At 37.9% G+C, this 24,293-nt stretch overlaps 1 protein-coding gene across 12 annotated transcripts in view; it reads left to right on the top strand.

The window, feature by feature from the left end:
• Positions 1 to 24,293, top strand: part of dip2ca (disco-interacting protein 2 homolog Ca) — a 93,672-nt gene that overhangs the window by 67,322 nt on the left and 2,057 nt on the right. For 4 of the 12 annotated variants that reach the window (XM_079601019.1, XM_079601024.1, XM_079601028.1 and 1 more), the window contains 23 exons: positions 1,140 to 1,242; positions 1,342 to 1,406; positions 1,497 to 1,590; positions 2,328 to 2,447; positions 4,413 to 4,527; positions 5,928 to 6,067; positions 6,241 to 6,377; positions 7,644 to 7,852; positions 9,411 to 9,525; positions 9,989 to 10,190; positions 10,302 to 10,411; positions 12,669 to 12,749; positions 13,236 to 13,359; positions 13,767 to 13,888; positions 13,968 to 14,079; positions 14,167 to 14,276; positions 15,054 to 15,184; positions 16,017 to 16,185; positions 18,723 to 18,893; positions 19,592 to 19,621; positions 22,504 to 22,565; positions 24,008 to 24,065; positions 24,154 to 24,228. In XM_079601019.1, coding sequence (XP_079457145.1) covers positions 1,140 to 1,242; positions 1,342 to 1,406; positions 1,497 to 1,590; positions 2,328 to 2,447; positions 4,413 to 4,527; positions 5,928 to 6,067; positions 6,241 to 6,377; positions 7,644 to 7,852; positions 9,411 to 9,525; positions 9,989 to 10,190; positions 10,302 to 10,411; positions 12,669 to 12,749; positions 13,236 to 13,359; positions 13,767 to 13,888; positions 13,968 to 14,079; positions 14,167 to 14,276; positions 15,054 to 15,184; positions 16,017 to 16,185; positions 18,723 to 18,893; positions 19,592 to 19,621; positions 22,504 to 22,565; positions 24,008 to 24,065; positions 24,154 to 24,228 — 2,655 coding nt within the window. The remainder of the gene's footprint in view (positions 1 to 1,139; positions 1,243 to 1,341; positions 1,407 to 1,496; positions 1,591 to 2,327; positions 2,448 to 4,412; positions 4,528 to 5,927; positions 6,068 to 6,240; positions 6,378 to 7,643; positions 7,853 to 9,410; positions 9,526 to 9,988; positions 10,191 to 10,301; positions 10,412 to 12,668; positions 12,750 to 13,235; positions 13,360 to 13,766; positions 13,889 to 13,967; positions 14,080 to 14,166; positions 14,277 to 15,053; positions 15,185 to 16,016; positions 16,186 to 18,722; positions 18,894 to 19,591; positions 19,622 to 22,503; positions 22,566 to 24,007; positions 24,066 to 24,153; positions 24,229 to 24,293) is intronic. The other 8 variants (XM_079601029.1, XM_079601020.1, XM_079601027.1 and 5 more) reach the window with 3 other exon arrangements.

Genomic DNA, 24,293 nt, shown 5'->3' with positions numbered 1-24,293 from the left:
TCCCGAAGTGGAAACCCAACAGTCTGGGATTGTTTTTCCATATGCTGCACCCACCAGCCACTTTAATTGTTTTATGATATCTGATTGGTAGATATTCTATGTCTCGAGCCACAGAAATCAATATTTCCTATCAGCATGCTGGGCACAGCTGCCTCCATTAGAGAGTCGCTGGATAATGGATGATAAATGATTAATGTTTGTTTAATTGTGAATCAGGACTCTTGTAGGAGATGCTGGTAGATGGAGTGGGGGTGGTCTCATGTTATTGAACCAGTTTTGAGTGAGCTGTCTCAATGTTCCTCACCAGATCCCAGAAATCTGAGAGTCTGTGCAAAGTGGCTGGGTGTCAGATGTCCACGGTGCTGGGCCGATGTTTGATTTCTGTTTTACTGCACGCCTTTTCAGTACAGTATGACAAACATGTACAGAAGAAGACACTTCACTACTAAAATCAAAAGAAAAATATGAAATTATATTTTACTTAAAGGAAACTAAGCCTTTTTTAGGACCATTACGATTTTGGCATAGTGAACGTTATCTTTATAACAATACAGCACATTTCCCCCTCAATTCTTATTACTGTAAAGCAACAAATCTCATTAATTATGTAATTTGAAAGTAAGATTATTAAAAATTAAGAAAAATTAAACAAATATATATTTTTCCTCAATTATCACAAAAATATCAAATTTGTATATTAATAATATTATTATAAAAATATATATTATTCACAATAGCAAATTTTTACCCATTTATAATTACTGGGAAGAAAAAAGAGCGAATTTTTATTTAGATAATATGGAAAAGGTATTATTATTAAAATGAGGACATTTTCTCCAATTACCATTATCAATTCCAATTATCAAGCAAATGTTTTGATTATATAGTATGAAAAAAGCATTATTAAAAGTAAAAAAATATGAATAAAATTTTTTTTTTTAAAGAATTGTCGGGAAGATTTCATTAAATTGTCCTAAAAGTTGAAATACAGTATGACTTGGACAGGTTCTTCACAGGTTTCTTTACGTTCACTCTTACAGTAGTGCATTAACGGCCATGCTAACTGTGTTTGTAAAGGGATTTGATGTATTAATTTTTGTTAATGATTGCCCAGTATGACACTGTTTATTGTTTTACAGTATAAGACCTGTAAAGATGGGAGTGTTTTGGGCGTGACAGTGACACGGATTGCACTTCTTACACACTGCCAGGCCCTAACGCAGTCTTGTGGATACACAGAGGGTGAGTCCCACAAGAACACACACACACCACAGTATACCTCTAGGTCAGTCCTTCTCTGACAATAATATTGTAAATCTATCTTCTCTTTTTGTCTTTCAGCTGAAATCATAGTGAATGTATTGGATTTTAAAAAGGATGTGGGTTTGTGGCATGGAATCCTAACTGTAAGTCATACTTCTGGAAAAAAATTATGTAAACAATAGATCATATGTTACACATTCAGGGTGGTAATTTGTCACTTCCTGTTTCCCCAGAGTGTCATGAACATGATGCATGTAATCAGCATCCCATACTCACTGATGAAAGTCAACCCTCTGTCCTGGATCCAGAAAGTGTGTCAATATAAAGGTCTGTCAGACTTTTTATTTGATTTATTTTTTTACACCAAATCAAAATTTTACACCCGGTCAGATATGACTGATTTTTATCACCAAAAATGTTTACATCAAGTCCTTATAACAACATATTATTACACCCATTGTGCGGACATCATTTTTGGCCAGGCAGTCATACAAAGAAATTATAAACGCATGCAAAAACAAGACAGAATCAACAAAATATTAATAACTGATTATGTTGTATTCAATGTACTGTATGCTTTTTTCTGTGAACTTTTTTTATTTTATTTTAATTTTTATAAATACCTAAACCAAGTTTAGCGTTTTGTTCTTCCCTCATACGTTTAAAAAATATTAAATATTTTCCTCATATTTTGATGATTTAATCAAACTTAAAGGGTCAAATATCTCCTCTGGGAATCACTTTTGACGACTTTATGTTGAGGAATATGTGTATGCATTGTTTTGTTTTAAAATATATATATATTTGTGTGCTTAGACTTGATATGAATAGACTTCAGTCTTAATCTTTAATCTTACTGGTAGGTTTTCATGAAACATGAACGGGAAAAATGTCTGAATAAATCAGTTGTAAAAACCCTCATTGGGACCATTTAAAGGTTTACTCAGAAATGTGTTTTGTGAATTAGTCATAATGACGTGACAATGCTCTTTGATACAGTTTTGTATGCGTCTAATATGGCCATTCATGTGATTTTTGTAGTAAATTTGTGTGTTTGTGTGTAGGTAAAGTGGCTTGTGTCAAGTCCAGGGATATGCACTGGGCTCTAGTCGCTCACCGAGATCAGAGAGACATCAACCTGAGCTCCCTGCGCATGCTGGTGGTGGCCGACGGATCCAACCCATGTGAGCTTTCTCTCCTTTTATTAACTCTTCCTTTCCCTTCCACCTTTAACACCTCTCACACCTGTTTGTTTCTTGAAATACTCCTCTGACTGGAAACAAACCGAGGTTTAAGGAGCTGTTTACATACCCAGCAACCTGAAAAAAGCTAAAAGCATCATTCATAAGTGTCCAATATAAATGTATGCACTCATATATGCCCTCTGGGATTATAACTCACAGAAGAGATGAGTCAGGATAGATGATGCCCAGAAGCCATTTTCCTGATGTATACAGACACATAATACACAAATGGACACACTGAAGGACAAAACATTCCTTCTGCTGCCTGTGTCATTCAAATGCCAATGCAAATGCCCCTACAGTAAACGTGTTTCTGATGGAATATTCAAGATGTAAAAGGGTTTTAAGGGGTCATACAATGTTTTTTTTCTTGGTGTTTTGAGATGAATGGATTGATGTACTGTGTAGACATAGCTGAAAATGTCAAGTCAAAGAACATTTCCTTTCTAGTCAAAGAACATTTGTGTGAATCTCACAAAAACTCATATTTCAATTCAAATGAAAAAAAGAGAGAAAAGGCTTTAGAACAGGGGTCCGTAACCTTTTTTTATTTTATTATTTTTTTATATATAAACCTTACTGTTTTTATATATAAACCTTACTGTTTTACTAAAAACATTTCAATAACAATAACTTTATTTAGGTCCATACCATGAGTAAAGTTGCCGTTTCCAAACAGTGAGCGTAGCCATGATTGGTGTTGTGCACAGCACTGCAAATTGGTCAAAACATCTTGTAATATTATTATGAATTAACTTTTTATTAACTTCTGTAGGCTGTAAAACAAAGGAATTTTCTGCAGGAAACTGATCTCTAGGGATGTGAAGTTTTGTATGATCATATACTGGTATAAATGGTGAGAAACCTGGTGAGCCACAAGTTTCTGACCAAAATATATGTAAAAAAAGAAAACAAAGCCTATTTTTACACTAATAATGTTTTAATTATCACTAACTGTTTTAATGAAAAATCATATATAAATCATATCATAGTCTTTGTTGTACTTAATTTAACAAAAATGTTACATTACTGTAATGAGAAATTAGATTTTTAGTTTCTTACCGGTACATTTATTTTAATGTATTGCAATAATGATAGTTTTAGAGAAAATGTGTATATGTATATTTATATATATATATATAATTTCCTTTTTTTTTTTTTTTTTTTTGCATGAAGTATTACATTAAAACATGAACACCCAGATTTATATATTCAAATGTATTCTGTAATTTTACTCATTGGGTAGACAAAATGTAAACAATCACAATAGAAGTTATTTACAAATAGAAATCATAAAGGTACAATCTGTTCTTCAGTCTTCAAAGCTTCAATCTGTTTAATTCTAAAGCCTTTTTTATGCTTCTGCGTCAACTCCACGCCGTAGCTACGCCGTTACTCCTACGGCGTCGTGGCCGTTTTATGGTTCTGTGTCGGGTTGTGTTGCATCGCGGTGCATTTCACCGCGAGAACGCTAGGGGGGCGGTATCACAGCCCTTATGGTCTGCGTCGCCTCGACGCGTAGTTACAATTTTTTGGAGGTGCACGTCGAGCTACGGCGGAGGGGGCGGAGAGGGGTTCGCGTCGACGCAGAAGGGTCTGCGGGGGTACCCCGTCGATTCGACGCAGAAGCATAAAAAGGCCTTAAGGCTGGTCATGGAAAACTTTTTTGGTGCAAAAAACTTAAACTAGCATAAGTGGTCTTCAGGAGGAAAACTGAAATGCTACAATACTATATGATATGGCCCCTTTAAACTGGATGTTTTTTATTGAACTCTCCCTTCAAGAGCTCTTTTCCCCATTGTACCCTACAATTTTAGGATACTTCTTAAAGTATGACCTGTTTAAAATGTTATATGAGACAGGCCTCACATTATAGTACGTAATGTTCTCTTCCTTTCTCTGCAGGGTCCATCTCATCATGTGACGCGTTCCTCAATGTCTTCCAGAGTAAAGGTCTACGTCCAGAGGTCATCTGTCCATGTGCCAGCTCAGCTGAAGCCCTAACCGTTGCCATCAGGAGGTGAGAGGAGTGCTGACACATTGACCACTTTCTCACCCTGTAAACTTCCTTCCAGAACATTCAGATCTTTCTGTCCCTTTTATGAGTTTCGTATTCTAAAAGATTCTGAAAAATGATGGAAATATGGACACTAACATTTTCCTGTTGGTTAGACAGACAGATTGAAAGCTAATGGTTCACCGAGAGAGCTTTACCGAAGTCTGCGTATGCCTTCAATGCAATTTTCCTAAACCATTTACAAGAAAATAATGTTTTTTTTAGGCTGCCTCCATAATTACAGCCCTGAATAGTCCTGACATCTTTGCTATGTGACCGAATCAAACTCGTGACAGAGCGCAGAGCATATGGTTTTCATTCCACAGGATTAACTCCATCGCTGGACGTTTTAACAGACCTTCTCTCTCATGACAAATTTGAGGATGAGAACAGCTTGTATGAATTTGAACAAAAAGTGAAATGAATTGAAAGCTAATAAAAGAGCCTGGTGTCATAGAAGAAAACTTCACCATCTAGTGAAGTCAGAGGAAAAAGTTATTTCAATGGCAACCAACAAAACGTAATTCTGCTGTTTTTGTCATCATAGAAGTTACGTCATTGTCATTTGTGGATTTACCGAGCAAACTAGTAGTAACCTCATTTTTCAACCTTTGCACTCATTTGGTTTGGCCCATGTGTTTCACAGAATATTTCTCACTCTGGTAATAATTTCCTTCCTCGTCCTCATTTTCATTTCAGAGCTCTAGATGATTGGTCCAACATTTCTGCACTTTTGCTCTGTTCCAAAACTTAGACAGCTTTTTAAAGAGTTCGACATTATGCACACACCCGTCGTGTCGACGGTTGTTCAGGGGAAAAAAGTCACATTCTAAGATACCTAATTTGGACTGAATGTCCTTTACAGAGGCAATCCCTGAGGATCTGTGGGGGGAAAATCACTCTAGATGCAAGAAATGTTGATTTTAAATATGCTTGCATTATATTCGAAACTACTAAATATAAAAATTGAATGGCGAATCAAATGCTGTTGCAACCAATTCCAAGTTCCCCATCAGTTTCTTGTAAGGTCCCTTAGTAGGCACCCTATGTAGTGTGGAGACAGCAAAGCAGCACACTAGTTTTGGAACAGAGCTATTATTTCCAGCATACTGCATCGGCACACCCTGTTTTATGTATTTTGCTCAAATAAAGCCTGCTGTACTTTGCCAAACATATCTGTTAGCTCAGACGAGTGTCTTTCAGAGGACATTATGTGTTGGTGGGACTTAGGGTTGTCCATCAAAACACGTTAGACCAATCAGCTTCCTTTTCAGGTTTACATTGCATTAAAGTCACTGTTAAGCTTGATCCACAACCGTGATTCCATATATTGCTCTGATCTTGCATTTTATTTCTCAATTTAGGCCTACAGATGACAGTAACCAGCCGCCGGGTCGAGGAGTTCTGTCTATGCAGGGTCTGAGCTACGGTGTCATCAGAGTGGACTCAGAGGAGCGCCTGTCCGTACTCACCGTACAGGACGTGGGCACTGTGATGCCAGGAGGTACACATATGTACAAGTCTCGAATGTGCCTATGTAAATATTGTTGTATGTTTAGCATTAAAGAAGAGCCATCAAAGACGGGCGTTGTGTAATGTGTACGCCTCTCTCTCTGTGTGCTGTATTTACTGCTGCATAAAGTGTGTAATGTGTTTATTGATGTTGTGTATGTGCAGCTCTGATGTGTGTGGTCAAACCAGAGGGAGTTCCTCAGCTGTGCCGAACAGATGAGATCGGAGAGCTGTGTGTGTGTTCCATCGCCACGGGAATGTCATATTATGGGCTCTCGGGCATGACAAAAAACACCTTTGAGGTTTGTGTCCTATCAGAGCGAGATCAATCTGGCTGTAGATTCTTCTACCCACAACCCCTAGACCTCTGCTTGAACTGATGTTAAAGTGCTCCGATCACAGTCTTTTCTTGTTTGTTTAAATTGCTCGGAAATAATGGGTAGGGCATTTTCACATAAAGTCTGGTATCTGAAGCCTGATTTCACCTCATAGAGTATAAAAATAAAACAGGTGGTCGTGAGGTATTAAAATGTGAGATATAATGTCATGCAAAGAGATAAAATGTTGCAATTATGAGATATAAATTCACAATTGTACGAGATACAAATAAATACAGTATTATATAGTGAGATACACTATAAAGTTGCAATTACAAAAAAAAGTCTCAAATTTGAGAAGTACATTTCTTTTTTTTACTCTGAGGTGACAAAATTGTGTGACCAAATGACACAAAACTATAAAATATTCACTATCCAAAACTATTTTATAAAAACAATTAATAGACTTAATTTAATTGTTTTTTAACCATTAAACTTCACCCTAGCCTCCAAATAAAAAAATACCAGATCATTGAAATGCAACATTTTGAACTTGGCCAGTGATGTATGGCAAATATTGGGCATTTTTAGCTAATCTTCCTAGATTTCAGTCATTTAGTACTGTAAATCTGTTGTGCTACATTAAGTCCACCTGTTTGAATCTAAATCTAAAGTTTCAATTTTCAACCAATCAGTTATGTTAAATGGGGGAGAAGTGACTCTATGATAGAGGTCTGCGCTGGATGGATTTTTTAATCCCGTAGCTACTGCAACTAAAACAATGTTATATTTTATCCCGTTCCCACCCTAAACTTTCACATTTTATCCTGTTCTCGCCCACAAAAGCCCGTAGGAAAAGGTCTATGTGGATTTTTCACTCCCGGTCCTTGTTGAGTTCCGTCACGTTCCATTGTCTCTAGGCTATTTTTTCACATTTTCACACACTTGGCACTTCAGATCTCCAGTGACAGACTTCTACGTACTGTTGTTATTAGATAATAATATTTTGTGGGAGCCCACGAGTCATTTCTTTCTCCCGCTTCCCGCGCACATATCAGTATCTATCTTCCCTCACGCATCCACACTCCGCAATTTAAAACTTGTCCTGCTGTGTCGTGTCCCTCAGATCCCACAGTCATGCAGACCACTATTCCATAGCCATAGAGTGAACTTCCACATTTTTATGCAGTATTCAATTTACAAGTGTGTAGTTTGATCTTCATTTTTGTCTTTTATTTTGTTGGCTGTCAGGTTTTTCCCATGAGCAGCTCTGGGGCTCCTATCAGCGAGTACCCCTTCACTCGTACAGGGCTGCTGGGTTTCATAGGCCCGGGTGGGCTGGTGTTCGTGTCTGGAAAGATGGACGGTCTGATGGTGGTGAGTGGACGGAGACACAACGCTGACGATATTGTCGCCACAGCGCTAGCAGTGGAGCCCATGAAGTTTGTGTACAGGGGCAGGTGAGAACACATTCAAAACAAACAAACATAGCATATTCTTCTTCGTCATCAAAGACCGTGTGGTATATATAGCGCATGAGCTTGTTTGCTTTGGACATGCTGAGTGCAAATTAAATGGATTTAACACCTGCTGGGGCGGCAAGACCAAGAGCGTGTACTCTGCGTGTTGTGGTAGAGTTGTTCTGTTTCAGTTGCCTCTGTGAAATTACCTCAGGTTTTGTTCATCAGTTTTTCTTAAATCTTTATGCAGTGTGGTAAATCAGATGTGTTACAGTAATAATATAATATAGCGCGTCAAGTCGGAAAAAATACATTTTCATTACTTGAAACATAATAAACATTAACTGAAATAAAAAAGATATAAAAAAATATTTGATTTCAGCTAGTTGCCAAGGCAACAATTCTCATTTTTGTTTAGTTTAAGTTGAAGTACTAAGGAATAATTGACGATTGGCCATTGATTTATTAGAAAATAATGCAGTTCCAAACGTCAAAGTAACAGAGGCTTGAGCCATAGATGGCAGACTAATGCAGTTATTGGAGAGAGAGATTAAGCGTGTGTGAATTATCAGAGTCTGTACGTCTCTGAACAGTGTTTGGCAGCAGCGTCTCTACTAACAGCGAAACTGTACGTTTATCTGCTCCAAAAACAGCAGCATTATTACCTCTCTAGTGAGAAATGTCATGTAGCTTTTAAGTTGCTAAACTATTTTACTGATAAAATCATCAGAGCAGCACTGACAACACGTGTCTGTGCGAGTGTGTGTCCGTACTGTATGTGTGTGCGTTTGAGTTGGGCTTTCCGTACATAATAAAACTTAATTTTGTGGCAAAAACATGGCAATAATTTGTTGTTTTTATCCTATTGTTTACTATATTTATTTGTTTGGTCAGTGTCGTCGTGGGTTTTGGTTCTTTTGCTGTTGTAGGCTGTAAGGACCTTTGAAATAACTGAAATCATTTGGCAAAGTGATAAGGAACTGTAATGTGGTCAAGACCTGCCTGAAACTACTTTAGCCGTGCGTTTCCCTGAAATTAATTGCACACCTTAGAACGTTCGTCAACCAATCAGATTCAGGCATTCAACAGCCCCGTAGTATAACTAAAACTAAATAAACTAATACTTAATAAAAACTATATTGACATATTTATTTATAAAAATGACTCAAATTAAGTAACTAAAATTAAAGTTAAAACATAAAATGTAATTCAAATGCAATTAAAAATAAATGACTCACAGGTCCCCTAAAATCCTTTGCGACACATCTTTGTAGTTTTAAAATTATATTTTTTATTAAACACTGCTGTTTATCACTTAAGTTATATATTTGTGATTTTAATTAATTCTAATTCATTATTAATCATTATAATTAACTATTTTTATTATTATTATTCATTGTTAGAATAATAATTAATAAATGTAAACAAGTCATTATTAATATTATAATTATTAATTTATTTGGTTTTTAAATATTCATTTTAATAATGTTCAATTGTTCCTGGTTCGAGATGTTTTAGGGGTCGGTCTGATATCTCCTGTCTGTATCTCCATCTTCAGGATAGCGGTATTTTCTGTGACGGTCCTGCATGACGAGAGAATTGTGGTCGTGGCCGAGCAGCGGCCGGACTCCACAGAAGAGGACAGCTTCCAGTGGATGAGCCGTGTACTGCAGGTATTTGTCCTTTTTATACACACCCTTGCCGATCGATTCGGGCAGCGGCGACTTGCTATTCCCGTCCAGTCTGGCGGGAGTCACCTTAATCGCTGCGTAACCCCAGTCACCATCCAAACTGAATTAGAGATCACGCTATTGCTGACCTGTGTACTTTCTGTCAGCACTTTACGAGTCCTTACCGGCATGTAAAAATAACAAGATGCATTCAGGCACGGAGGTTGGCCTTCACTTCCACCCACCCAGACGGTTCCATTCCACTCTTTTGTTGTAGGTCATTAATCTTGCAAATATGGTATTTTTTCCTTCCACTTCCTGAATTCCCATTTGGTAATTTGGTTCTCCCCAAGGCATCGGTAAAGGTCAGCGGCTGCATCAGATCTCAGCTGGCAGCCTCTTCTCGGCTTCTTACGAAGTCTATTTTTAAACCTCACCTGACAATCGAATGCGTTTCTTTCTGCAGGCGATAGACAGCATCCACAACGTGGGGGTGTTTTGTTTGGCTTTGGTGCCCGCTAACACCCTTCCCAAGACTCCGCTGGGAGGGATCCACCTGTCGGAGACCAAGCAGCTGTTTTTGGAAGGCTCCCTGCATCCCTGTAACGTCCTAATGTGCCCTCACACCTGCGTCACTAACCTGCCAAAACCCAGACAGAAACAGCCAGGTCTGTCTGCGGCAAGGTCACCTCAGATGTCGTACGAAATTAGAAGTGCCAGAAATTGTGTGTGTTGTCGTCTGCTTGTTTGTGATGTGCTTCCTCTGCTCTGTCCTGCAGAGATTGGACCCGCCTCTGTGATGGTGGGAAACCTGGTCTCAGGGAAGAGGATCGCTCAGGCCAGTGGCAGAGATCTAGGCCAGATCGAAGACAATGATCAGGCAAGAAAGGTGTGTGTGTGGTACCATGGGGCCTCGATTTTCATCTGCCACTCCATTCATTCATTCTCCCTCCCCTCTCATTCCTCACCTCCAGCAAACCATCCAGCCAAGAATATGCACAGAAATTGGCATATATTTGTCTTTAATGCCAGCGTTGCAATACATTAAACTGCCTCAGGGTGCTTTATAATTGCTTTTAGAGGATGTAGCATCTGAGTAAAAAAATGGCCATTAGAATATTTACCAGTTAAAAAACTATATTTTGTATATTCATTCAAATATTTTTTTTATTAAATATGTAGTTCCAATTCGTGTGTGTGTGTGTGTGTGTGCATATATATCTAAGTGTGTGCAGTTTTACTGATTTAAAATACAATTTTATATATTACAATTTTTCTTTTGTTACGATTTCTTTTTTCAAAATATTTGTATTATATATATATATATGTGTGTGTGTGTGTGTGTGTGTAATAAAAAGTAATACAAATAAATTATTTTATTATAAAAGTAATATAAAATAGAAATAAAAATACAAAATAAAATGCAAACAGCACATGCATATTTTTTGTATTTTAAATAAAAATGCATGTAAAAGAAAAAAGAGATAGACAGTAAAATTCTCTTTTTCTTGTTTTTTTTTTTTTTTTTTTTTTTACAAACTGTTTTTTTTCCTCTGGTCATTTTCTCAGCATGAAATATATGAGATGATTCATTCTCCTGCATCTGTCACAAACTTGAAGACAGATTGTGATTTTCTTCCCTGTGTTTTCATTTTGGTGGCTTAATGTTTGGAATATTCCACACGTATCACCACATGGATAACTTTAGGCCTCTTAATTAAACCTCTGATGGTAAAATTTCCAAGTTTCTTGACGATGGGTGATTCGCAACAGATGTTTTGTATTTAATAGCTGGTGTGGATTTGAATCGCTTGTGTCACTTACATCAGCAGGACTCAGATGATCAATCTTACAATTCGACTTAAACAAGTTGCAGCCTCTTATAAAGTTACCGGCCAACTTATTACACACATTTGGCGCTCGCCGAGCATTCATTTTGGACACCGTGTGGCACGCAGTAATTGTCCCAACTGGATTTGTGGTAGAGGAACTGACCCCTGACGGCTTGTCAGACCTCTTCCTCTCAGCCAGAGTCGTTTCAAACCCAACCCCTACAGACAGCATTCTGGGAAACTGTTAAAACATTATGTCACCAAACCAGAACTTGACAGTTTTATGCTTCTAAAACGTTCTCTCTTCTTTCTTTTTTTAAAGTAAGGATACTCCATTAGAATAAGTATTGCAGGCTGGGCTCTGTTTGGGAGGGCTGGTTGGGTTGTTTTTTGTGCTGTTAGTGTTGAGTTGATGTCTTTGGTTTTGCTGTGCTGTCAGTCAACCACCTCAATACAATCATTACACTGCCTTCTCAGGCTGAAAGATGGCAACCATTATTCCGTCAGCCTGTCTGCTGTGCACAACACCGTAACCTTAACACACACATACACCGCAGCACAGCTGTCGGCCTCACACACGAACCACATATGCTTACACACATTCAAGCAAACATGTGCACAGGCTTAAATATGCACACACATACACAGTGCTGCAACAGTTGTTGGCTGCTGTCTCTTGCATGCCTTCCTCATCCTCTCTCTCTTTCGCTCATTCCTTCACACCCTTCCAGCCCTGCATGGGTATGCTCTGTCTGACACCAACAAATGTGACCTCCGCCATCTGCGCCGCTCAAGGAGTCACAGCCATACATGACTATTTTCCATTTTTACACCGCAAAGCTTGTTTGTTGTTTTTTCATTGCTTCCATCCATTCATACCTATGAAAATCAGGCCCGCTGAGTGAATGGAAATAGTTTTATTTCATGCTTTTAAGAGGAGGAATGCGATCCGATGTGAGAATAACACTGGGAGATGAGGTAACACATGACTGCATTCACTTGCAACCTTAAGATAACACCAGCACCGCTTACTAATGACTTTAACAGGTCTTGCTAATTGCAAAAAAAGCATCCTGTTTTAAGAGTTACAATCAAATGTCATGTCTGTTTTATAATATTGCATTTGGCAAAACAATAGATTGAATCAGGTTAATTAGATTTGTTAACACCCACCTGTTTGTCCTACTCGTATGTGAACATTTTATTTTCTGATTGAATGATAATCAGATTTTGGGAATATCATGTAATCTCCCTTAAATACTTAAATATCTTGGATTTTGTAATAATCATCACAGGCTTCCTTTTCCCCCATAGTTCCTCTTCCTGTCTGAGGTGTTGCAGTGGAGAGCCCAGACCACCCCGGATCATGTGCTCTTCACCCTCCTCAGCTCAAGGGTATGACATGTTATAAGTAAGATAGATACTGTACATACTCTACCGTTCAAAAGTTTGGGGTCAATACAATTTTCAATTCAAGGTATCTTGAATTGTACATATATTGCATTTCTTACTTTTAAAAAAGTAATTATTTCATTGTTTTTTGCATTTTGTTTATTTTTTATTAAAGAAAACCACTTTTTATTAAATAACACCACTACTATTCTGGTGCTAAATTCTTCTGTGCATGAGGTGTACAAAGAAATATCTCAGTTTCTGCACCATTTCTCCCCCTACAGGGAGCAGGAATTGGCATCATAAATGATTTTGGCCTGGTTTGCAAGGGATACGTTTTTTTAATAAACTAAAACTGCAACCATTTGTCATCGCAGGCTATTTTGAACACCACATGCCCTCCATAGAAAAGTTGCGATAACTCATCCTGAGTTGAGAACTGTAAGGAAACTGTATGGTTGACATGTTTGTGTATGTGTGTGAATGCAGGGAACAGTCCTGAGCTCACTGACGTGTCTTCAGTTGCATAAGCGGGCGGAGAAGATAGCAACCATGTTGATGGAGCGAGGCCACCTGCAGGACGGTGATCACGTTGCACTGGTGTACCCACCTGGTACGACACCATCAGTTACAAATCTACAGCTCTAAATCTGTGATCAGTCCCACTATATTCACATTATTATCATACTCTAAACCTTGGGTCTCAAATTATCGCAGTAAATATGACTGAGATTATATTCCAGGAACTAAACAGAGTGTTGCTGACAGACTGGGAAGAGAGATGCTGCAACAATGTAAAATATGTGAAAAATAATGTGTTATTTGAACATTCAAACATGAATACCTATTCTAGTAAACCCAAAAACAAAATCAAGACTTTGTACAAGGGCATAATAGGTGGCAATATATATTTGAGTGACCATATGAAACTATCTTGTCCGATAGTTTGAGACCTCTAATCTAGGATAACAAATCGACACAATTACCACACATATATGAATATATGTTTATAATTTACAGGTATAGATCTGATTGCTGCCTTTTACGGATGCCTGTATGCCGGCTGTGTACCAATTACAGTGAGACCCCCACACCCCCAGAACATCGCCACCACCCTGCCCACTGTGAAAATGATTGTGGAGGTGAGTGTTGACCTGAGATCCTTCCATATCTAGTACATGAATTATGAAAGATAACGCTAATATATGAATTTGTGTTTAGGTGAGCCGATCAGCATGTGTGATGACCTCACAAATCATATCCAAGCTCCTGAAGTCGAAGGAGGCGTCTGCCGCGGTGGACGTCAGGTCGTGGCCTCCTGTTCTGGACACAGGTGAGACAGGGTCAAAGGTCAGATGGCTTCTTCAAAAAAATGTAAAGTCTAAATAAACATTTATTTAATATCTAACATGTTTTCAAGATGATCTGCCAAAGAAGAAGCCCCCTCAGCTCTACAAACCGTCCAATCCAGACACGCTGGCTTACTTGGACTTTAGCGTCTCCACTACAGGGATGCTTGCTGGAGTAAAGGTGAGTGTTTATCCTCTTGTTTTGTGTGAAATGAGAAACCCCTGGTCTTTACTTCTCCAAGACAAAAAAAAACCCGCAAAGAAAACGTTTGAAAACCCTCTCAGTTTACAATAGGTGAGATCAGGTGTCATGTGTTCTGAGGAACTTTTCTGTTTTATTGTTAAGAGATGAAAACCAGGTTTTGAACAGACCACTGCTCTTTTGTCATAGGAGCTATGAGGGTTTGCAGCGACCATGTAGTATTGTGCAGTTCTTCAGTCCTCTGACCAATAACTTATCTTTTCAGGCCCCTGGAAATCCTATACACTTTTATGTTTGATAGCATTTCCACTTCAAACATGGCAGCCCAGTTGCATTTCTCAAAAAAATAACTAATCATTCCTCATGGTCTCATTATAGGCCAATTCACACCGCACAGACAAACACGTTTGTTGGGTTTTGTCTGATCAGTGTGTTACCTCTGTTGATGTCTGTTGGGTTTTGTCTGATCAGTGTTACCTCTGTCGACGTCTGTTGGCATTGGTCAGGGTTTGTTTTCAGCCGACTGAACATGTTCAATCAGTGTTTGATGGTGTCTGTTGGGGGCAGTGTGAACATTAAAGTTATTTTTCATAAAATCCTAAATCCAACTGCCAACTTGTTTGTTGGCGTTTGTCTGTTTGGTGTGAATTGGCCTTATGAACCAAATAAAGCACAATCATGATAAATGCTTTTAAGCCGACTATACTGTATGTATATAACAAAAATATAATGAAATCTTTTTATACATCATCTCAGATGTCCCACACAGCCACCAGTGCCTTTTGCCGCTCTATAAAGCTCCAGTGTGAGTTGTATCCCTCTCGTGAGGTGGCCATCTGCCTGGATCCATACTGTGGCCTCGGATTTGTCCTCTGGTGCCTCTGCAGGTGAGAGACCACCACGTTCATGCCTCAATTTACAACTTGAAAAACAAGATTCATACTTGAAACAATGTGTCTTTATGAACTCATGCACACTGTGTATGCAATATTATATATTTTAAAGGAATGGTCAGGTTTCAATATTCAGTCTATGCAAATAATAATTTCCATATGCCTCAGTTTGTAAAATCAGTTCGAATGAAAGTATATAGGTGAATTTTTTATTATTTCTTCATTATATATTTATTTTGGTATATATTTTAGTTTTATAGAATTTTAATTGCCAATGATTTTTTAAATTCTTTTGAACTCATTTACAAGACTTGCGTAAAAATGGTTTTAATAACTTAATAATCTTGTCTGTGTAAAGTTATATCCAATGTCCAACTTGTGTAACTCAAATAGCAGATTTCTATATAGAAGAATAAACAGTGCCTTAACAAAACTTCAAGCTCCACATTCTTGCTTTTAAAGTTTCACAATTCTTCATTTTTTTTGGATATCTAACAATTCAATAATCCATGTACAATTCACCATCAGAGTATTTTTTAACACTCTGCAAACTGACGAGACACACAAGTACTAAACCAGTTTCTCAGTTGATTGCTGCCTTGAAAAATCTTCGTTTTGTGCTGCGTTCACACAAGTGTGTGTGTTTTTTTATGCTGTGCTGTGTCTTTTCTAGCGTAAAGTGTGTACTCAGCTCCTGTCTCGCTTGACTGATGTGTTGTTTTCCCGATGTGTCTTATTTGTCAGGGTGGGCAGGTTCCTCTGCTCTTGTGTTGTGTTGTGTGGTGGTAACGTTGCGTTCTCCTCTGTCTCTTCCTACTGGGTGAAGTGTGTATTCAGGGCATCAGTCCATCTTGATTCCCCCGTCCGAGCTGGAGGTGAACCCCGCTCTGTGGCTGCTGGCTGTCAGTCAGTTCCGGGTCAGAGACACGTTCTGTTCGTACTCCGTCATGGAGCTTTGCACCAAGGGCTTGGGCCTGCAGACAGAATCCCTCAAGGTACCCGATTCTCTCTAAAGTGTCAATCTTTTGCTTCCTTTCCTTCTTGAGGAAACTCTAAAGCATTTTTCGTTAGTTTTCATGTTATATTTGCTGCAGTGACAGAAGGCGATTGTTGGTGGTCTTGCGTGTGTGAGTGTTCTGTGTTCAGGAGGTGTGACTGTGTAATTAACGTCTGTTCTGAGTTAGTGAAGGAAAGGCCGCCCGTGCCTCCTGGCGAGCCTGTCTTGTAAAATCTTGTTTTATTTACTCTGATTTAGTCATTGAGATTGCCATAGTTACTAACCGCAGTCTGGACCGGAGTACAGTTTATTAACATCACAACAATCAATGAGGAGGAAAAATGAGACCTGGCCGAAATACATTTTTTGGTATAATGAGGTAGAACTGGGAAAATGTTTTCTCGTACACAGACTTGTCTTCCTGCCATCTTCAGTTATTCTTTAAATAAAGATTAAAGGGCACCTATTATGACATTTAAAATGTTCCTAATGTTGGGAGTCCCCAACAACAGTTTTACATGCATGCAATGACAAAAAACACTTTTGTTGTCGTATAATATGCATTATTTTACCTGATTTGCTCACCGACTCCCAAATGAATCGTTCAACGACTCATTTTTCAAACCCCTCCTTTGCGCGACGCTAATCTGCGTTGATTGGTCAGATGACCCAGCAGTGTTTACATAGATAATACTTATTGTTTAACACGGAGTACAATGATGCTTTTATCAATTAAATTGTGTTATAATAATTATTATAGTCCACTGCTTTGTAGTTTGTAGTAAAAAACTAAAAATAAGATAAAGAATGTAATGTTATGTTAGCGAGCATAGCCCAGAGTTCATATTGTAAAAGCACAATCAGTCTTTGTTTGCGTTAGCCCGATGCATAAACATAACGTTTTTACAAAAATAAAAAAAATAAAATGTAGTTACGTTACTACGAGGTATTACTCTATTCTTTAAGACAACTCCGAAAACAACAACAAACACTTCACATATCTCAATACAATTGTCATTGAAGACCTAGAAGCTAAATGGTGCTTACACAACAAACAACATAATTATAAAGCATGCTACATAAAACATAAAAGCAACAATTATTAATAACACTTACAGGTTGTGATACGGAGGAGGAAGCTGATGCAAATACACTTGGAATTGAACCTTCCTTCAATATCAGCCGTCTCGCGAATCCAGGTTTGATTGCATTTAAGTTGGTAAAGCAATCGTCTTCAAAATGGCGCGAGCAAAGCACAAGGCTCGGACTTTACTTCTGTGGTATAGTTGTATATATGAATTGTAGCCACTTAGTCTTCAAATGCTCCTCCTTGGGCAGATGAAAAAAGTTTGCTTTTGAGCCCAACTTCAGAACACAGCGTCTCGTCGCCATGATGTTTCCCTGCTGGCCTTGGAGCGCAATAAGTGGGCGTATCGTAATCAAATAACTTGACAAGTTGACGTCATCTAGTCAGAGAAAAAGCTTCGGTCTTCTAACGATTCATAAAAATGACTCAGAGTCGACTCTTACTTTTGAAAGACAATAACTTTATATACGGTGCACTTTCATATTTCAAACTTTGCAGGATGTTTTTGTTCACTTAGATCTATGTTACACACTACATGAAAGGTAAATTTCAAAATTCCATAATAGGTGCCCTTTAAAGAAAATCATTAGATATACACTGACCCTATTTACTTTTTATTTACTTTCTTAAAAATATGCTTTTTCCATTTAAAGCATGTTAATCATTATATTATATTATATTGGTTGATTATAGTTATGATTATGAATATTATGTATTGAATTAATATGATAACGACATCCTTGACATCAAGGATGATAAGAAAGAATAATTGAAAATGGTTATTTAAAATGTATTAATGATACTTTTTTAAATAAATATTTTTTTAAATATAAGATAAGTAATATATAAATAGTGATTTTATCAGCTGATGTCAACAATGCAGTGTGGGCTAGAAAAAATATCAACCAATAATATTATATTAGCATAACATCCACAATCCAGTCCTAATAATTACAATCAATCCTGTGCCCTCTGAATATTATGTTAGGTCAAAATATATATATTTTTGGTAGGATTTAAGTAATATTATATAATCTATTATAATAATAAGACAGCCTTGGTGACATCAGGTATTAGGAAACAATCATTATTACATTTAAATATAAATAATTAACTTTCAAATAATATATATTTAAAATCTATATATATTAATATATTATGTATTATATATTTTATATATATTAAATATGTTATAATATAATAAGTTGATGTAATTAAGGGTAAAATCAACCAAAATAATTTCCAGAACATCCACAATCCAATCCTGTACTACTTTATTTACCTGTGAAAAAAAAATTCTAGGAAATGTCACATTACAAATGTTAAGTGTTGTGCAAAATACTGTTTTATGTTGGTTTTAAGTGGGGTTTTTTATGATAAATGTTCTCTTTGTTTTAGCTACACTTGATAAAATGTAAAGGTTGATCTCTCTCTCACTCTTTCTTCAGTCCCGTGGACTTGACCTGTCTCGCGTGAGGACATGTGTGGTGGTCGCTGAGGAGAGGCCCAGGATAGCCCTCACCCAGTCCTTCTCCAAACTCTTTAAAGACCTGGGCCTGCACCCGCGAGCCGTCAGCACTTCCTTTGGATGTAGAGTGAACCTGGCCATCTGCCTGCAGGTTAGTTGTGCTTGACTGCGCGCGTGGCCGCTGAAAGCACGCCGGCCGTTAATCTGCTGCTGACCAGAATACACGAGGCAGAGACTCTGCCGTAATCCCAATCCCAGCGCTGTTTTAGCAAGCCGACTGCAGCCGGGATTAGTGTTCAGAGTTTGCCGAGAGGATTTCACTGTGCCTTTAGTTTGCGTTCTGAGTGAGAGTAACACAGCATTATAGGATGTCATGATGTTATAGAGGTAAAACCAGGTCACCACTTAAGTAAACATAGCATGCAATGTCAAAAATAGCACTAGTCATCTGATATGGGGTTTTCCGAAGCTGCTGCTGAGTATAGTGGCCAATTGACAGTATGATGATGGGATATTATACGGCTCTTTAGAATACTTGATTCTGATTAGTCAGTCTGATTGTTATATTTAAATATAAGTAGTCATAAATAAATAACACATTTCCATATTTCTTTTCTGTCAGCTAATGTCTATAAGTGGGGAAAAATAATAAACAGCCAATAAAATCTTCTCTTATTATTATTTTGACACTGCATGTTGTTTTTTGTTCTTTTGCCCCACATTGTTCTTATAACTTCCTTTTATATTATTTCATTTATTCCTTTTCTTTGTCACATCCACAAATCTTTACCCCGTTTTCCTCTTTCCTCACTCTCTCCCTGTCTCTCATCTGCTCACTGGCTGTTGTAGCCTCACAGGCTCGGGAAGCTTGCGGATCAGGTAGGGAAGTTCTGTCCCGCTCGATCTGGCACTGGGTGTGGAATGGGGTCCGACTAAGCTTCTTTTTTTTTTTTACCCTTCGGCTGCTGGGCTCTTGATCCTTGCGGTGTGTGGCTTTTGCTAATGTAGTGGAAGCGAACGGCTGGATCTGAATCAGTGTGACTAATTTATCAGACTAATGGCTGACCTAAAGGGCTGCTTTCCTGGACTTTTGAACAGGAAAGACACCCTCGGTTTGATCTTACCGGTGAGCGGCGAGATCCAACCCTCCTCCAGTGAGATTGCCGCTCACCTGGACTTACACCTGGGTCAAGAGTTGTGTGTTTCTGTGCAGCTGCAGTCATTAGGAGTGTTCCCGTAGCGTAGAGCTCTATAATCACAGCCATTAGGTGGAATCGTACTTCCCCTCCCTTGTTCGCCACATTGTTTTACCGTGACATCACAAACACAAGGGGCTTTGTTCGGAACATGAGTGCCTACACATGAAATATCACAGACTCCAGCTCTGTGTGAGTCAGTGATCTGAAATGCGTCTCTAAGGACCGTGTCTCGTGGACAGAGCCAGTTGTTGTGCTTCAGACTCAGAGAGACCTCTGCTGGCCCGGTTAGGTTTGTGAACTGCAATTGCAGATATTTTCTCATTTAGATTGAGTTGGGCCATCCGAGTGCCTCATAATGAACAGTCATTGCAAGTTCAGTAATGATCAGTCATGAAAAATAATTGCGTTCATTTGATCAAGATGATGAGTGTTCATTTGAAACTTGCACTCAAAGGCAGCAGTTGTTTGTATTTCGTCTGTTCATTTCTCATTTGTATTGTTTCATAAAGGCCGTTTCACATGACTCATGTCGACAGTCCCCAAATGCATCAAAAAGGAGCGACGCATTATGCGCAGTTTAAATGCTATAAAGTTACGCTCTCTGACAGTCAGTTTGCTGCTGACCTTGTGAAACGTCTCCAATGAATACAGGACGGTTCGTCTGACATAACATAAATCTGAACAAGAATAAAGAGAGAGTGATCCTGTACATTATGCTGTACGATATATCATTAAAGGCATTTTATGACATTCAGAAAGCGGTTTATGACAAGAAAAAAAATCAGGCATGTAACCGTTTTCCTTGGCTGTAGTGATAAATACTATCATGTGACCAATACTAACTAAAATCAGTCCTTTTAAAGGAACACTCCGACTTTTTGGGACTTTAGCCTATTCAACTTATCCCCCAGAGTTAGATAAGTCCATACATACCTTTTTCATCTCCGTGCGTGCTATAAGTCTGTTTGACGCACCCACCGCTAGCCTAGCTTAGCACAAAGACTGGATGTAAATGGTTGCAGCTAGCATACTAATCCAAATAAGTGACAAAATAACGCAAACATTTTCCTATTTACATGTTGTGATTTGTATAGTCACAGAGTGTACAAAAAACAAAGTCACATGAGACACAGACATATTTTAACCGTATAAATACTGGGAACTATATTCTCTGAAGGCGAAGCACTAATACTTGGGCGGAAGATGTTTGCGTTATTTTGTCACTTATTTGGATTAGTATGCTAGCTGCAACCATTTACATCCAGTCTTTGTGCTAAGCTAGGCTAGCGGTGGGTGCGTCAAACAGACTTATAGCACGCACGGAGATGAAAAAGGTATGTATGGACTTATCTAACTCTGGGGGATAAGTTGAATAGGCTAAAGTCCCAAAAAGTCGGAGTGTTCCTTTAAATGCTACTAGTGAATTTAGACATATTTATGTACAGTATGAAAAATGGATATCCATTTAACAGTGTTTTTAAATTACAATTGAGTATAAGATTACGTAATCTAAATGTAAAAAAAAAAGAGTAATGAACATGCCATGTCACACAATAGAAAAAATCAGCAAGCTGTTTATAGTGTCAATTATTGTGCCTTTAGCGCCAACAAAGTGGCACTTTTTACCCAAAATGCCATGCTTTTACATTTTCTTTTGTTGTTTAATTTTTTATTTATTTAATTACTACGAACAAAACTGGAAAAACTGGACCTTTGTTTCCAAATATATTTGGTCATTTTATCAATTCTGATTTGCTACATAAAATATATATTTTTTAATTCTTAGTGCATAATGAACGCAGATGTTTAGAAAAGTGGTGCGATGATTTTTTTGTGCCATCTAGTGGTTTAGTAGAAAATCAAATCAAATGCACACTTTACCCTTGCTGTACCCTATAACATAAAGGCAACAAGCCCCAAATTTGGCCGTCTGTGACACTATCTGCAGCACTTCTCTTGTGTAGGTCAAAGCATCGTATTACGCTTGTTATGAAAAGGTGCATTAAAGCTCTGATGGGAGTCTGAAGGAGCCTTAAGGCAGATCTAAGTTTATAAAGCAGCTGGTAAATGCTCTCCCGTTCGCCCAGTGGCAAAAGATCTGCAATACTGGGGCGCTTTCACCTCAAGCAGACATTCAGATCTTTGAAGGTTCCGTCAGCTTTCATCGGTGGCCGTCTTTTTCTCTGCTTCACAAACACCCACACATTTGTCATCCCGGCTTCATAAACGGTTCCTATTTTTCGCTCTGCTCTCTGAAACGCCTCCGTTCAAGGCATCATTTATAACCATGTGCCTTTCAGGGGGATTGTTTAAATTTTGGGTCGTTTCTTCCTTAGTTTGCTGCTTGTTTTGCCCTTTTTTCCCCCCCAAACCCCTCATCTTTTCCACCATTTTCAGTCTGTGATCTCTAGGCTCTGCTACTAACTAGTTAACAGCTGAAGTGGGTTAACTGAGGAAATTGACCAGTTGAACCCTTCCCCTAGAAAATCACTAGTTTTCTGTACAGTAGGAACTGTATTAGTGTGTATCTCCTGGTTAACTCCGTCATGGTGTGCGTTTCAGGGGACATCGGGACCGGACCCGACTACTGTGTACGTGGACATGAGAGCTCTACGACACGACAGGTGAGAAATTAATAACAAAAAGCTTTGTGGAGAAATCTGCAAAATACTGATAATGGAAATTACTCCAGTGAGCTGTGATTTATGGTCCAACAATATGAGTTTAATATTGGCCAATGCTGGTGATATTTAGAGAGTAGAGTGAATTGTCTGATAAAATGCTGGAATAATGATATCATTTATCATATAATAACAAACTAACTGTACTTTTTATACGGAGGCGTTAGCTTTTTGTTGTGGTGCTGCCAGACTTTGCATATATTTGTTATGGTTTGTGTGCATCTAGCAAAATTAACAGGAAGAATTTCTTGAATTTTTGTTGAATTTCCATCATATATATATACATAAAAATTTAAAACAATTATGTCAATTGGATATTATAAAGGTAACGTGTTTTTATATTTACATTATTACTTTGACAGTGTATTGTTTTTAACCCAAACCTTAATTAATGTTAGTTGTATAAAACTTTTTTTTTTTATTTCTGTCAAATATGTCTGTCAATAGAATACAATAACTGCATAATGTAATGATTTCTAAACTGTAATTGTAATTATATGAAATTCAGTAAATGTTTAAAAATGTTTATTGTTAAACATATTTCATTTAATATTTTAACTACATTCATTAAATATTATAAATATAATAACTACTATATAAATAAATATATATGTTTTTACGGAGCCTGCACATGACTTGAGGACATAAATATATAATTTGTGGTCGCAAATTAAGAATTCTCTCGTTTTAGTAAATCCTGAAAATTAAGGATTTGTTTCCACGACTTATTAATTTGTTACTTTGCTTTAGTAAATCATGGCCACGTTGAAGTAATCCGTCCCCTCGTTTTTAGTAAATAAAAACAAAAACAAATTAGTTCAGCATGGGAACAAATGAGTAAAACGTGCTGATGTATTAGTAAGTCGTGGGAATGAATTTGTAATTTGTGGCCACAATATAACTATTTTTTCCCTGCATGTCATGTGTGGGGCTCTGTAAGTTTCCCTACTGACAGAATAATAAAAAAAATACTCTGATATATATATATATAGTTAGCATGATACAAGGTTTTGGTCATGCCGCCCACTCGTAACACAGGGAGAGATCTAATACCAATGATAATCAGTCAATCTGGTCTAGTTTTTGGTCGTTAACCTCAAAATGGCGACGTATTGAGCAAGTACTCTACATGACTGATTATTATGACATTTTTCCAACTCTGGCAAAAGAAAAAAAAATGATGTGATTGCTGTATGTGTGCACATTTGTTTGCACTGTATGCATAATATATTACTCTTGCTCACTTTGAAATATAATTTTGTGTTTATTTACTCATGAGTGTCAGGATCTGTTCTTGAAATTGACATTAGTCATGTGTACGCTTGTTTATGAGCTGGTAGTTGATAGTTTGCCAGGAAAGCAACAGTGTGCTTGTTTCTGCTCAGAGTGCGGCTGGTCGAGCGAGGCTCCCCACACAGTCTCCCCCTCATGGAGTCGGGAAAGGTACCTGCAAACAACTTCACTTTGAGTCCATCTGGCTGTGTGTTTCTCAATTATTACATTACTGAATCTCAATTTCATCCTCTACCAGATTTTACCCGGAGTTCGAATCATCATCGCCAATCCTGAAACCAAGGGCCCACTGGGAGACTCCCATCTAGGGGAGGTGAGTTAATTCTGCAGGATAACGGTCAAGTGGAAATCTTAAGGCTCTTTACGACTTTACGTGTT

The sequence above is a fragment of the Phoxinus phoxinus genome (genome assembly GCF_949152265.1).
Source record: "Phoxinus phoxinus genome assembly, chromosome: 24".
Taxonomy (NCBI): domain Eukaryota; kingdom Metazoa; phylum Chordata; class Actinopteri; order Cypriniformes; family Leuciscidae; genus Phoxinus; species Phoxinus phoxinus.
Note: the sequence above shows the minus strand (reverse complement) of the source record. Positions and strands in the feature narration are given on the sequence as shown.